The sequence below is a fragment of the Colias philodice genome, chromosome 15, assembly GCF_061535455.1.
Source record: "Colias philodice isolate Cphi_HAF_F1 chromosome 15, ilColPhil1 Martin Lab GWU primary, whole genome shotgun sequence".
NCBI lineage: Eukaryota > Metazoa > Arthropoda > Insecta > Lepidoptera > Pieridae > Colias > Colias philodice.
The window spans coordinates 8,951,484-8,966,800 of NC_143100.1; the positions used below are offsets into that span (position 1 = coordinate 8,951,484).

Below are 15,317 nucleotides of genomic sequence, written 5' to 3' on the forward strand. Positions count from 1 at the left end.
TGTCTGCCAGAATGTTATCCGCGTGATAATGGTCTGCCATTGTTATTTTCCGATAGTAATAATAATCTATTTTCAAATATCAAAATGGCAGACGTGGTCAAATGGTTTCAAAGTTCGCCAAAAATTTCCACCTGTCTTACCTAAGCGCGCGCCCCGTCCACCACTCTGGGCTTAGTGACTCCTCATCTCATGTATAGTAGGTATAGGGGAATCAACACACAAAAATCCAGGTCTGGTCAAATACATACAGGTAGCTTTGCGCTAGCTCTCTAGCTATTACTTCTTATGGAGAGAAAACGTAAACATGTACCACGGGCGAAGCCGGGGCGGACCGCTAGTAAATAATAAAATAATAAATAGTGTATTAGATTTGTTATTGTATCTTGTATACCTACGAATAATTATTCTTACGTCTTGTTGGGAAATGTTCAAATACCTACCTATTGAAATAATTTACTGTTACAAATCATTAGTGTTATTAGTTTTGAGTGAATAGGCATGGATCAGAAATTCAGAATATAATATGCTACTAACTACTCAAATACATACATGTTTACACAACAAACACCACTGACCTCTATAACTATAAGTTATAGAGGTCAGTGACCGTCAGTGACAAACACTATGGATACCTACGCTCGCGAATGCAAATTCGGTGATTTACTAATTATTGATACCTAGTCATTGAATTCGTTTTGAAATAGCCTGTACTTTGTAATTTTTAGTGTTATAGACATTTATAAAATGTGGTGCTCATTTTTTAGTAATAAATCATCCCGAACGCTATTGTATTTTCGTTGTTTTATTTCAAGTGAACACCTATACAATTTTGTCACGAGCCGCCTCTGGCCTCTGGGTGAAATAAACAAGTCAAATGATTTTTGTTCTAATTGTATTTTGGTAGTAGTTTGTTTAGAATTTACATTACCATTGTTTAATTTTTATTTTGTATTTGCAGTAAAATAAAAAGATGAAAAACTTCATTAGGTATATTGTACGACACCTCACTCTGAATCGCGCTAGCGAAATTTTTTCGTTACAGAGCACATATACAACTTTCGGACAATCTTCATTGAGGCCGGCCGGCAAATCGAGTATGTCGAGAAACTTCACTTATTCGATGGAGGTATTCTACCTTCCTTCCTCCACAGTTGTGGGACCCCGACGTGCATTGAACACGCAGCTTTCTGATACTAGTAGCTAAAATCAAAACCACAGATATGTCTGTGATCAAAACCATAATAATATTTTTACCTATTATTTTACTAAAAGTCGAGTGCATCGAAATCGTAAATATGTTTTTCACCTTCCTGGTTTTTTTTCCATAGTAAATAGTGTTTTTGATTTGTTGTTGTATGAATAATTATTCTTACTTGTTGGTTATGAAATGTATTTTGAAATAATTTACTTTTACAAATCATTAGTGATATTAGTTTTGAGTGAAAATGCTTGGATCAGCATAATATCATATTTGCTACTTCAAATACATGTTTTGATAAAAAAAAAACAATAGTGTAATGTAGGTAATAAAATAAAACTGCGTTTTATTGTAGGTAATCAATTTTGACATTATTTATTTCCCAAAATTACAATAAAATAGTTTACGCCAACAAATATAACTTTTATTTTTATAACAATCCTACTTCCTACTAATGCGAAAGTTCATACATGTTTCAAAAGAAAAACTTTTACTTTTACTATTATTTCAATTTATCCGGTTTAATTAAGACTTAATATTGATACATATGATCATTATAAATACAAATAGGAATTAACAATATAACGAATACGTGGCACAACTAAAATTTTACCGATACCACCCGTGGTCATTCTCCTTTGTGGGTCATTTGTAACAGGATGGCGGTTCTACAGCGAAAAAAGAAAAATGATGGTCAGAACGCTGATACCGGATACCTTAAGATACTGTAATATAAAATATTACTAGATTAGATAAAATATTATAGGTAGTATCTTCACCGTGTGTGACGCGCTTTACATTCACGCCATCTAGAGTTAAATCTTTATCATTTTTGTATACGTCTGTGTGTGTAAACGACCCTGTATGCAATGACAGATGTTAAAACGCATAATTTTACCGAATTGGGTGGATTTTAAGGCAATGATATAACATATTTCAATAAAATATAATATTCAGTAACCGCCATGACTATTCCTAGGTTTGATGACTATTCCAATTACGCAAAAACTCAAATAAACTAGAAATGTAGAATTCAGCGCCATCTAGCGGGATATTGGCTGGGAACAGATCGTTGCAATCACCTTAACTAGAATCCTTTATAAGCACTTTTGAATCGTCATCATACATAGATTAATATTTCCCTTGATGTTTCCATAGAATTTGTCTATTTCCCTTTCTCCTTTGAAGAACTTTGTCTTAAAAACTAAAGGAACTTATTAAAATTCTCCACAGATCCTATGGGAGAAACGGCAATACCTAGTGGAGCTTCCCGGAGCGATGCCGCTAGTACTTCTAGCGGCTACAAATTGGTACGGCGAACATCGACAACAACTTGTATCGCTGCTACAGTTGTGGGAGAAACCGTCGCCGTTGAACGCCATGCATTTGCTGCTGCCCTGGTACTTTGCATTTTAAACTTATACGCAAAACTCTTTATTTCATATAGGCTTTTTTTTTTCAATTTATATTCGGAATGTCTAAAAATGTGTCAATAAACAGAGAAAAATTACAAAGATGTTAATTTTTTATGTCAAAAATAAAAAAATAAAAATTTTTTTTCAAGAATAAAATTAAATCAATCACGAGGCCTGACATCTCGGCCACCCGCCAGTGCAATCGAATTTATTCTACTCTTTCATAATAAAGCATTTGAATGCTATGTGACAAGCCCTAAAAACTCATTTCATAAAATTTTGTTTACTTATATAATGTGTTGATCATCCTCTTAATAAAAGATTTTACAGTTTCCCAGATTTAGCGGTTCGCAAGCTAGGCAGTGAAATGGTACGAGACATGTCTGATGACGAACTTATGCGGGTTTTGCCGCAGTTAGCGCAAGCACTGCGCTATGAGACTTATGAGTGTAGTGCTTTGGCTGGTAATAATAATTATTTAGTATATCATTTTAATTTTTAGAATTGTCTTAATTATTTTGACAATAATTGATCTCTTTCTTCGTGTGCTATGAGATATTTTAAAAATATCAACTCATATATTTTCAGAGGTGTTGCTGTCAAGAGCGCTAAGTTCTCCAGCAGTTGCGCACAAACTGTTTTGGCTTTTAGTGCATTCCTTGCCTAATGTACCACAGGTAAAAAACATTTCTTAAATACTTCTTTAAATTTATATTTTAAGTAATAAGATTATTGTCATATATTTTATTTGTCTTGAAAACGTTTTTTTTGTTATATATTTTTTTATGCCCTCATCTCATAACAGTTAACTAGTCAGTAAATTTTGCAGTTCTTTTTCAATTTAAATTGCAGGGGCCAAACGATGAGTTCCTCGGCATTACGCTAGAAGAGAACGGCACTGAAAGTGGTGATCTCGATGCCAGTGCGGTGGGTGCGGGCCGCTATAGGCTGTTGTTACGTGCTCTGCTTGCGGCAGCTGGAGCTGCTCTGCGTGATACTCTGCTGCGGCAACAGGTGCTCGTCAAGGTATTGTGCACCTTATTGGCTTGGGAATAAGGTTGATTATAATAATATGTGGTTCGGTACCGGTGGCACGCTGCGTGATACTCTGCTGCGGCAACAGGTACTCGTTAAGGTATTGTGCACCTTATTGCCTTGGGAATAAGGTTGATTATAATAATATGTGACTCGGTACCGGTGGCACGCTGCGTGATACATTGCTGCGGCATCAGGTGCTGGTTAAGGTAATGTGCACCTTGTAGACTAGTCATTAGGGTTGAATATGTTCTGTGTATGTGAAATGTGTTCGCTAGCACCGCGCTACGAGACATGCTGCTGCGGCAACAGGTGCTGGTTGAGGTAATGTGCGTCTTGTGGTATAAGTAAATAAGGTCGATTATAATATGTGGAGTGGTGAGCTCGAATCTAGTGCAGTGGGTGCGGACCGATACCGCCTGTTGTTACGTGCACTGCAACTTATGATCTAGGGAATAGTGTTGAATATTCTATGGGTCTTGTGTTAAGGATCGAATAGGTTATATAGACCTTGTTTACTTGGAAATAAGGTCGACTATGATAGTGGTTGATTCGGTAGTGGGGCAGCAGGTGCTCGTTAAGGTAATGTGCACCTTGTGTAGTTGGGAATAAAGTCGATTGTAATCTGTACTTTAAAAATGGTGATAACAAGTTAACCTTGTCCATGGTTTAAGTTTGATAATAAGTTGTCATCATAAAATTGTCACATAGCATTTTTTTGCAAATAAAATATTATTAATAATGACTTTACAGAATGTATCCGAAGTGGCGATGTCGGTAAAATGTGCGAAAGAAAACTTACGACAGCGAGCTCTATACATGGGTGGGGAGAAACTAGCTGCGTGCTTGCGGCGACAGCCTTCCGCGTTGCCGTTCGCGTTGCATCGATATGTGCATGATATTGATATCAAGTAAGATGTTTTAGATTTTTTTTTTGTTTTAATTTAAGAATTATTTTTCCAAATAGCGAAAAAAATCCGCCTTATTCTCATCTGGTTTATTCTTTCCTGTTGCATATTTTTTTCATTTAAAACATAGTAAAACTCTGACACAAAGGCTTAGATAGTGGCAAACCTTTTACTGAATAAAAAATCTACAAAAATGGCTTATTATATTATGAATTTGTTTTTTTTCCAGATCATGTTCATACTTCTCGTCGAATACATTACCTTTAAAAATAAACTTTATTGGTGTAGACAACGCCGTGGTACCGGCTATGTTTAAGGTTTGTATTTCAGTGTAATTTTATATTTGTTCAATATTCCATTCATTGAAGACAAATACGGATCGATAAATATTATTTTTTGCTTCAAATTTTTGTATTTTGTTTTCAACTTTTTTTATATATTGTATATTATTATAGGTAGGCGATGATTTAAGACAAGATGCATTGGTGTTACAAGTTATTAAAGTAATGGACAGTCTGTGGTTGAAGGCTGGATTAGATCTACGCATTGTCACCTTCCAAGCGCTGCCTACGAGTAATAAAAGAGGTTTGTTACCGTTAAATATGGCGAGATAATAATTCTTACTGCTAAAATGACTAGTCTTCCAAAACTATTGCTCTTACCACAAAACAATTTAAACACAGTCTAACTTTAAAACAGGGATCTGTCACTTTAATAGTTGTCTATGTGAAATACGACAAAACCTTAAAGTTAAACCCTTTCTAAAGTTTTTTGTGGTAAGACAGTATGTATTTTATAATTTATATTTTTCGGGAAAAGATAGTATTTATAACGGTCTGAACTGGAAGACAAGTATTACATTTTCAGTTGTTTTGATTTAGTTGTTATCTTCTGTAATAATTATTAACGAATTGTAAGATAACGATTTTGTATTAAATTCCATTTGGAAGTAAATACTAGCGGTCCGCCCCGGCTTCGCCCGTGGTACCTACATGTTTAAACTATCCAATCTCTCAAGTTGGATCGAACTACACATGGTGTGCGAATTTTATTATAATAGGTTAAGTGGTTTAGGAGTCCATTGAGGACAAACATTGTGACACGAGATTTATATATATGTATTAAGACTAACATAACGTTACATCTACCAAAATTATTTTCATATTTATATCAATAACATTTTATTAAACTTTCCAGGTATGATAGAAATAGTATCGGAAGCGGAAACGCTCAGAGCAATTCAAACGGAGTGGGGTCTGACAGGCTCGTTCAAAGACAAGCCGATAGCAGAATGGCTGGCGAAACACAACCCATCAGAGTTGGAGTATCAACGAGCTAGAGATAATTTTACTGGTATGTATTTTTTTATGAATATAACGTACTAGCTTTCCGCCCCCGGCTTCGCCCGCGCAGTCAAAAAATAACCCGCATAGTTCCCGTGGGATTTCCGGGATAAAACCTATCCTATGTCCCGGGGTAAAAAGTAGCCTATGTGCTTCTCGGGTATCAAAATATCTCCATACCAAATTTCATGAAAATTGGTTCAGTAGTTTAGGCGTGATTGAGTATCAGACAGACAGATTTACTTTCGCATTTATAATATTAGTATGGATGAGTCATTCATAGATTGTGATGATGAGTTAAAGATTATAGAGCAAATAGAAAGTATTTTGTGCTGTGATACGTAATAAAAAGAATTTTGCTGTGAGATCTTTTCGATACTCACAAAAATCCGCAAAATCGTTTCCAGACAGGTTATTCATTATGCAATAATTATGTTTACGACTTTGTTATTAAACGATTGAATGGAATGATAGTAATGTAACTACTTCTTATGTCAAAGGTTCAAAAATGGGATGTAAAAATGTTATGTAATTCGAGTATATTTTTAATTTCTAGCATCATGTGCTGGCTACAGTGTTGCTACATATCTGTTGGGTATTTGCGATCGACACAACGACAATATTATGTTAAAGACATCTGGCCATCTCTTTCACATCGACTTTGGGAAGTTTCTCGGCGACGCTCAGATGTTTGGTAACTTTAAACGGTAAGAATTATTTGATCTTTCAAATTTGATTTTTCTGAGAACATATCTGTCAACCCGTTTTACGTTGACGTAGAGCGTGCAAAATAATATAAATAAAAAGTTATTTTATCGGATGTATATAGTTACATCCGATAAAATAACTTTTTTGGTAAAATAAAAATTTGTAATAAACCTAGTAAATATGCAAGCTAATAATTCTAAATTTTGGCTCTTAGTAACATTTCCTACCCTTTCATAAAATTAGCCATCATAATCGACTAGTTAAGGCGCTTTTATGGTCCATAAATCTCAGTTTTTTTTTATGTTTTTATAATCTTAATATAATATATAAATCTCGTGTCACAATGTTTGTCCTCAATGGACTCCTAAACCACTTAACCGATTATAATAAAATTCGCACACCATGTACAGTTCCATCCAACTTGAGAGATAGGATAGTTTAAACATGTAGGTACCACGGGCGAAGCCGGGGCGGACCGCTAGTAATAAAAAAAATGTGTGCGTGTTCTAGTGTATGTACACGTAAGAAGTGAAACTTCTTTATGACCTTATTTTTCAAAAAATAATTTATTTGGGTACTATATGCAACTTTACAGAAATACGTCAATCACGCGTGGTAGGGATAAAACAAGATGGCGCGTAACGAAAAAATGTTACACTAAATTTTTTTCCAACTTCTTCAAAAAAAGAAGTTTCACTTCAAAAGAAGTTTCACTTCAATAATATGTTCGTACAGCGACCGTGCCCCATTCGTGCTGACCCACGACATGGCGTACGTGATCAACGGGGGCGACCGGCCCACACAGCGCTTCCAGCACTTCGTGGAGCTGTGCTGCATGGCCTTCAACGTGGTGCGGGCGCATCACGACCATATACTGGATTTGTTTGCGCTGGTGAGAACTACTGGTCTATGCTGTACTAGGTTTCCACCCGCGGTTCCGCTCGCTTGGACTACAAAATTTGGAAATTTGAAGTTTTTTGAAAATGTGGCCGTATATTTTTCGTATACGTTTTAAAATGCATGTCTCGTTTACTACTTCTTTAGCTTAAAAAATTTATTCAGAAACCTCTATTTTATTTAAAAGATCTATTTAATGTATTAGGATCCTTATATGTATATGTACATATTTACGATGTTTTTTATTCCACTTTTTGTAATTTTGCGAAAGTTTTTGTTTAACGGGCTTTCTACTTCTGAAGTTGTATATTGAATGTTGAAGTTTGTTTCCGAAATAATATTATATAATTTATTGCTTTATTTAGATGGCGATGTCAGGAGTGTCGGGTGTAACAAGTGCGGCAGTGAACTACGTGCGCAGTGCACTACTTCCCGCCGCGACCAACGCAGAAGCAGCCGCGGCGTTCGCGAGGCTCATACACTCGTCGCTCAAGAGCAAGTGAGTGTATTGTGACGAAATGTAATCGAAAACATCGAGCATCGCCAAATGTTGAGCTCGTGAGAACGCTAAATTACATAGGAATGTTCGAGATAATGCTCTAGTCACTAGTGAATACCCAATCTTACGCCTTGGCCGCAGCAGCTTGGTGAGTGGACAAAAAAATTATACACAGCAAAGCAAGTACAATCTATAAAGCTACCGGTGACGTGAAGTACGGTACGGAGCTCGCCACACGCGAACACGACGGGCTGTGTGCGTGCGATTATCCCGTATACGCAGTTTTGTTTGTAACTCGCTTTTAGTGTAAAAAAATAATGGACTCGATAACGTTTAATAGTGAATTATTAATATTTTGTTTTGCAATGAATATCTATCCTTGTTTCTTGATAAAAAGTATTTGATAATAAAATTGTTGTTTAGATTTACACCGATCAACTTCTTCCTACACAACCTGGCGCAGTTACGAGCGAGTGGAGATCAAAACAGCAGTTCTTCTGAGTTACTATCTTTCATGCCGAGAACTTATACGTAAGTATTTGCTTCATACGTTACAGAATCGTCCATAAAGCGTTAATAAAAATAAAAATATAATAATAATTACCTGAGTAATAGATGCTTATTGAAAAAATAGGCAGGGCATAATATGTCTTCGAAATATTGTACATTCGTGTAATTAAAATTTTTCGTATTCACCACTTATTTTTATATTATTTTTTTGTTAATTTAATTGTATACATTGCATGTTGCAATATTGTGTCCTATAGATTGCCTCATCTATAAAACGCAGTAATTGTTTTTTTTTCATCTATTACAAAGACAACACTACAACTATTCCCCCATTGCAGCATGTCGCAAGAGGGCCGCATAATTCGCGTAGAGTGCCTCAGCTACGAAAAGCGCTACGACCCGGAGAAGCACTACGTGTACGCGCTACGTGTGCACCGGCTCGGGCAGGCTACACCCGCGATCGTGTACCGTTCCTACAAACACTTCACGGAGCTGTATCAGAAGATATGCCTGCACTTCCCACTAGCTAAAGTGCACAGGTTAGTAAGCGTTCTATCACGTAGCAAATAAACTCCGTAGCGCGCGTGCATCGGCTACGAGAAGCACTACAACCCGGGGTAGCCCTACGTGTACGCGCTACGTGTGCACCGTCCACGCTAGTTAAATATTGGTCAGCTCGCAAAAAATGGTACTCATGGAAATTGAAAAGCTTTTCGGGCGTCAGTTAAAACAAATACTATATTAAATATTATTCAATATTCAAAACACAATTCTAAGAGAATGTAAGAAATTCTTAGCTTTTTGTAAATCTCACATTTTATTAATTAATTAAAATTATGGATTAAGAATAACAAATTAATTTTAAATACTTGCATATTTTTAGTTGCTTACGGTTTAAATTTTCTAGTAACTAATTAAAAAATCTATCAAAAATCAATATAAAGAACTTTTTATTTAACTTTTGAATATTTACAGCTTAATCTTTAGTATACAGATACAAATCTCAGGATTTTTTTCTTATTTCAGAATTATCATTTTCCTTATACGCCGTCCATTATATTATTTGCTTTTTGACAGCTTCACGCCTATGAAGGATTGTATTGTCTATGTTAAAATGTCATACAAATAATTATTGTACTTCATGGACAGGCCCCGCCCACTTAGTGATGTCTACACAGAATTAAGCAATGATGGGTCGATAAATTATAATAATCGATAGAAATACTCTGTAAAATATGTCCGATGCAGAAAAACTTCTATTATGTTATGTAATTTAAACATAAAGACAACCCAATTGTAAGATAGAAACCAATAAATAATAGAATATTGGTTTAGTTTAGTTTTAACATGTTTTAACATAAAATGCACAGATATGTGGTCTTATTATTACATATCTTATTAGTACGTTTACGTTGTAATTATTATTTACGTACCTGATTCGATATATGATAATATTTTGGATTTATAATCGGAATGGTATCACAATCGATAATCTTTTGGACATCACTTCTGGTATCACCCGTGGAGCTGTCAAAAGGCAATTCTTCTAGTGGTAGTGGTGTGGTTTAACATTTAATTAATTAAATTGCATTAATTAGTATCCTTCTAAATACAAAATAAACTTTTTACACGTTCAAGCTTCGCTATTATTCTCTGCAGATGAACCAATTTGTAAATTACCAACTTGGTACTGTAGATCTTTTTTCCTCCTCGGGGCTACAGGAGCCGATGCGGTCGGCTTTCTCATTTCTTCTCTATGCTGTGATATTAAATTCCAACTACTGTTGAAATCTACTGGTTTCCCAAAAGTTATATCTCCAGACGTTCCATTTCCATTCCCCTCATCTATTATGATTTCTGGATATTCTCCGTACGGTGGCGGTCCAGTGCTTCTGCTTATGGAACTTTCTAGTGTGTTCGTTCGTATTTGTCTTTGAATATTCGTTGCATTCGATCGTGGTATGTCATTGTGTGTTCGATTGTTATTGTGTATTTGTTTGCTATTACAGGCTTGATCGTTTGTCAATTGGTTTTGCGGTGGTAGCGGAGCGTGCCTTTTCTTCCTAGAAATTGTTCTTTCATCAGATGAATTCCTTGATTCCCTGCTTTGTTCTCTGCTCTGTCCCACTTTATTCTCTTTCTTGATCCTTTCCTGCTCAAGTTTTTCTTGTTTCTGTCTTTCTTTCGCTGCGATTTTTTCCTGTTTCTTTTGCTCTGCTAGCCGTTGTTTCTCCAGCTTTTTTTGTTCTTTAGCAAGGCGTTTGGAAGCTCTCGAGTTTTGAGATATATCATAAGAGCTCCGACTTGCTTTTTGTACGATATTGGTGGATTGAACCAAATCACTTGTGCTTTTCGATTTCTCAGTTTGCTTTGCCTGTGAATGCGGTAGTTGTACCATGGAGGGGTCTATTTTCTTAGGTACTCTCTGTATCTGGACATGCCCTGAAAAATAAAGCATCTGTAGTGCAAATATTTTACAAGTGCTACAAACATATAACATTCAACTTTTCAAGTGTCATAAATGCTACTATTTACACACTTTATAGATAAATGACACTTTATAAATAAATGTGTCATTCACGGTTAAATATTTTACATGATTATAAAACATTTATATAGCAGTTGATACTGAAATGATTCAAACTTGATTTTGATATATTTGTGTGATTTGCGGTGATATCATTTGTATGCCATAAATATAAAATAACGCTACGTTTCCGAGCAAGTTAATCACAATTGATAAATGCTACAAAAATAACATTATTACTTTGAAATCTATTAGTCTCTGATAATGTACTTTAATAATCTTGAGATTAGTGGACGAATTTCGGGAATTTGGGTACTAAATGGGGTACTCGGGTTACAATACCAGTCTTTTTATTGGCATAATGAAATAAATGTTAAACTCACCTCCATATTCCTCCCTGTTTACTTTATAAGCGCCACCGATCGAAATAGGTGATGTTGCATGATTCTCTCGGCGCTGCTTGCCCGTTAAGAAATCGAAAGACGCGCGAAAACCACGGAACTTAAACATTATCTCCACAGAAGCACTGTAAATAGTATTATAATTAATCGATAACGAGTCTTACATGCATAAGTGCGTAATCTCTTGTCAAAGATAATTTTGTAGATTATACACCTATGATAAATGTTTAGACTAATTTGAAAAACAAATATTTCGCATACCTCAATTTTTATTTATAGATCCTCATGTATTTACAATTCACTAGCACTGCACATTTGGTCTTATTCACAACAACGCGTCCTACAATGAATCGAATCAATACTTCTTTATTAAGATTAGATATGGTGATAATGAGTGACAGCTATGATGCATAATAAACGTCTTATCATACACATTATTCAGGATAGTTGTATTTCAAAGTATGCCTAGGCGATGTGTACTTGTTTGTAAACGACTCAATATTATGGTAATAAGTAGTTATGAAAACCGTTTCGAATTTCGTAAAGCATTGCCGTTTTGTACATTCTTGTAATAAACTGTATAAATTAAATTGCCTTCACTACGTTTTACTTCTATTTTAGGTTGTTTTCGTTGCGCCATTGTTTTAAATTGCCTATTCAAAGGTTAGCGGGAATTTATTAATTCGAAGATTCATATCTAACAGTTTGTTTCTTGCTGCTGCGTAAAGTATTAATTAATCATTGTTATAATTACTGTTTTAAAGGTCATTGATCATATTTGTATTTCTGAGCCAAATGTTTTGTATTAATATTGTTGTATATTATTAAACTTGGCCTTACTTCATTTAATAATGTACATATATTCGTTTTAAGTGACCAGAGAATAGATATATTTAACGTTTGACATCGACCACTTTTATCGATAGCTAAAAATGAAACTCGAACTAAATTAATTGTTAGTATTGCATTACTAATAATAATAATAATAAATAAATACACTTTATTTAGCACCAAATAAAAACAGACAATATAACAAAAGAAAAAGACAATATAATATAAAGCCAAAAAGGCGGCCTTATCGCTACTGAGCGATTTCTACCAGGCAACCTATGGGTAGGATTTTGAATTAAAAAGGGGAAAAAAACAATAGGTGGTGCAGTAATGAAAATTTAATTGTAATAGATTTAAACCAAATAACTACTTATATTATAAATACATAATTATATACATAATGAATATAATTTAAAAATACATATGCATGATAGATATATTATATATATATATATATATACATATATAATTATATATTAATACAAATATACAAATAATACATAATATAATATGTAATATACAAAAAAATAAATAAAAATAAACAAATACAGTGAAAATACTAACTATTTATCTGGGAGGAGAAATGATTGAAAATTAAATTTTTAAATATATTTAGCGATTTCGCACGTCTGATTTCTATTGGTAGAGCATTCCAAAGGAGTATGGACTGTACATGGAAGGATTTGTGGTAACATTTGGATTTGTGGGGAGGGATTTTCAATAGCAGGTTGCCAGTGCATCGCAGATTTAACTCGACATTCGAACGGAATTCAAATTTTTCCTTAAGGTAAACAGGGGATTGGGGATAGAAAAGGATTTTGTACAATGATGTTAGGATATGCATGTTACGACGTAGACGTATAGGTAACCACTTCAGCCTGTTACGATACTCTGTGACGTGATCATACTTGCGGAGGCCAAATACGAACCGTATACATACATTTTGTAGCCGTTCGAGTTTGTCTAATTGTAATTCGGTAAGGTCTGGATAGCAAATGTCGGCATAATCGAGGATGGGAAGAAGGAGGGATTGTGCAAGAGAAATTTTTGTTGGAATGGGTAAGAAATTCCGAATACGTCTTAAGGAGTGTGATGCTGCAAATACTTTCTTATTCAGTTCATTAACTTGTTTGTGCCACGATAAAGTACGATCAAACATAACACCCAGATTTTTAACCGAATCGCTTACAGGTATGATGGTGTTGTCTAAGGTAATAGATGGAAGACTTGACCAATCGATCTTTGAAATGAAAGCGGGACTGCCGATGATAATAGCTTGAGTTTTTGACGGATTGACTCCTAAGCCATATGATCTACTCCAAGCTACTATTGAAGCAAGATCCTTGTTCATCAATCGAATGGCAGATGGTAAATCTTCAAGAGATGAACGACTATAAATCTGGAGATCATCTGCATACATATGTGAGAGCGAAGTAAGGGAGACAGTGATATTATTTATAAATATAGAAAAGAGGAGAGGAGAAAGGACGCCACCTTGTGGAACGCCAGCAGTGATGCTTGACCAAGTTGAGAAGGTGTTATCAGCTTTGATTCGTTGCTGACGCCCCAACAAGTAACTTCGAAACCATGCAATCGCCGTTGGGGATATGTTAATTGAGCGAAGCAAGCTCACTAGGACATCAAAATCGACAGTGTTGAACGCATTACTGAAATCCAGTAAGGTAAGAATAGTGAGCTGCTTGTCATCGATTCCCGCTCGAATATCGTCAGTGATCTTAGTGAGAGCAGTAGCCGTACTATGTCCAGGACGGAAGCCAGATTGACAAGGATTTAAGATGGAGTTTTTGTTGAGGAAACGGGTTAACTGTTCGTGGACTAAACGTTCAAGTGCTTTGGATAAAAAAGGGAGGATGGAGATTGGACGATAATCGGAAAAGGATGCAGGATGGATTTTTTTAGGTAATGGAAGAACGTCCGCATTTTTCCAGGCATCCGGAAATATGCCAGAGGAGATTGAAAAGTTTAATATAAAAGTAATTACAGGTATAAGGATATCAATGATGGGAAGGATCATACTACGGCTAATACTATCACCACCAACGGCTTTGGAAGAAATCGATGAAATGCTCTTCTTAACATCACAACCGGAGAATTGCCTGAAATGGAACGGTTGATAGTTAGGAGTTGGATAAGAAGAAAGATTATGTAAAGTTTGTGATTTAAATTTTGAATCGAAGGTTACAAGATTTTTAGTGAAATGTTGGTTCATTAGATCGATATTGGTGTTATTTGGAAGAGAAAGTTGCTGCTGTTTACCAACTCCTAAAGATTTTAGAAATTTCCAAACTTTGGCTGTGTCGCCGTCCTCGACTGAATTAAAGATATGACGCCGCTGAGCATCTCTACATAGAGTATTGCAGTGATTCCGGATCTTATTGTATTTGTCCCGGTTAGCAGGTGAGTTATTTGATTTTAATTTTGCCTTAGCCTTATTTTTAGAATTTATTACCGATTTAATGTCGTCAGTTAGCCATGGAGCTGGTAAGTGTTTAACTTTTACCCGTTTGACAGGTGCATGGTGGTCATATAAATTCACCAGTAAAGAATTGAACACATTTACCATTTCGTTAACGTCGTTAGCATCATACACAGGACTCCAGTCAATCTTACACGCATCCTGACTCAATCTATCAAGGTCCATTCCAGCAAAATTTCTCTGCAACAGGATTTGAGGTTTTACTTTAGGAGCACGCAGTTTATAAGATAGGAAGAGGAGATCGTGATATGAGAAAGCTTCCGCAGGATATTGGCCATGCTTAGAGACAAGGGAAGGATTTGAAACGAGAATTAAATCTAATAGGGAAGGAGAGCTGTTAGGGAAGTAATGAGTAGGATCAAGAGGTAGTATGTGGAGATTAAAAGAATCTACAATTGAGACAAACCGTTTAGCACGCAAATCATCCTTAACCAGGCAAGTATTAAAATCACCCATGAGTATTATGTGATCATAAGATGATACAAAATTCTCTAATAATTGGTCAAATGACGCGAAGAAATCCACATGCATCGAAGGACTATAAAATA

General features: G+C 35.4%; 2 protein-coding genes across 3 annotated transcripts in view; one reads left to right on the forward strand and one right to left on the reverse strand.

Annotated features, from left to right (window-relative positions):
* The window catches only part of Pi3K68D (phosphatidylinositol-4-phosphate 3-kinase catalytic subunit Pi3K68D), a 40,780-nt gene that overhangs the window by 15,735 nt on the left and 9,728 nt on the right, over positions 1-15,317 (forward strand). For both annotated transcript variants that reach the window (XM_089703744.1, XM_089703745.1), the window contains exons 17-29: positions 2,432-2,598; positions 2,944-3,077; positions 3,202-3,290; positions 3,466-3,639; positions 4,402-4,559; positions 4,786-4,873; positions 5,012-5,141; positions 5,754-5,909; positions 6,456-6,606; positions 7,343-7,499; positions 7,870-8,003; positions 8,427-8,534; positions 8,852-9,052. In XM_089703744.1, the coding sequence (XP_089559870.1) occupies positions 2,432-2,598; positions 2,944-3,077; positions 3,202-3,290; positions 3,466-3,639; positions 4,402-4,559; positions 4,786-4,873; positions 5,012-5,141; positions 5,754-5,909; positions 6,456-6,606; positions 7,343-7,499; positions 7,870-8,003; positions 8,427-8,534; positions 8,852-9,052 (1,847 nt within the window). The remainder of the gene's footprint in view (positions 1-2,431; positions 2,599-2,943; positions 3,078-3,201; positions 3,291-3,465; positions 3,640-4,401; positions 4,560-4,785; positions 4,874-5,011; positions 5,142-5,753; positions 5,910-6,455; positions 6,607-7,342; positions 7,500-7,869; positions 8,004-8,426; positions 8,535-8,851; positions 9,053-15,317) is intronic.
* LOC149482425 (uncharacterized) lies at positions 10,084-12,060 on the reverse strand. Its single transcript, XM_089703747.1, has 3 exons — positions 11,703-12,060; positions 11,424-11,566; positions 10,084-10,955 (listed from the first exon to the last, which is right to left on the reverse strand). The coding sequence occupies exons 2-3, from the start codon at positions 11,548-11,550 to the stop codon at positions 10,147-10,149; spliced, it is 936 nt and encodes a 311-aa protein (XP_089559873.1). The 5' UTR covers positions 11,551-11,566; positions 11,703-12,060; the 3' UTR covers positions 10,084-10,146.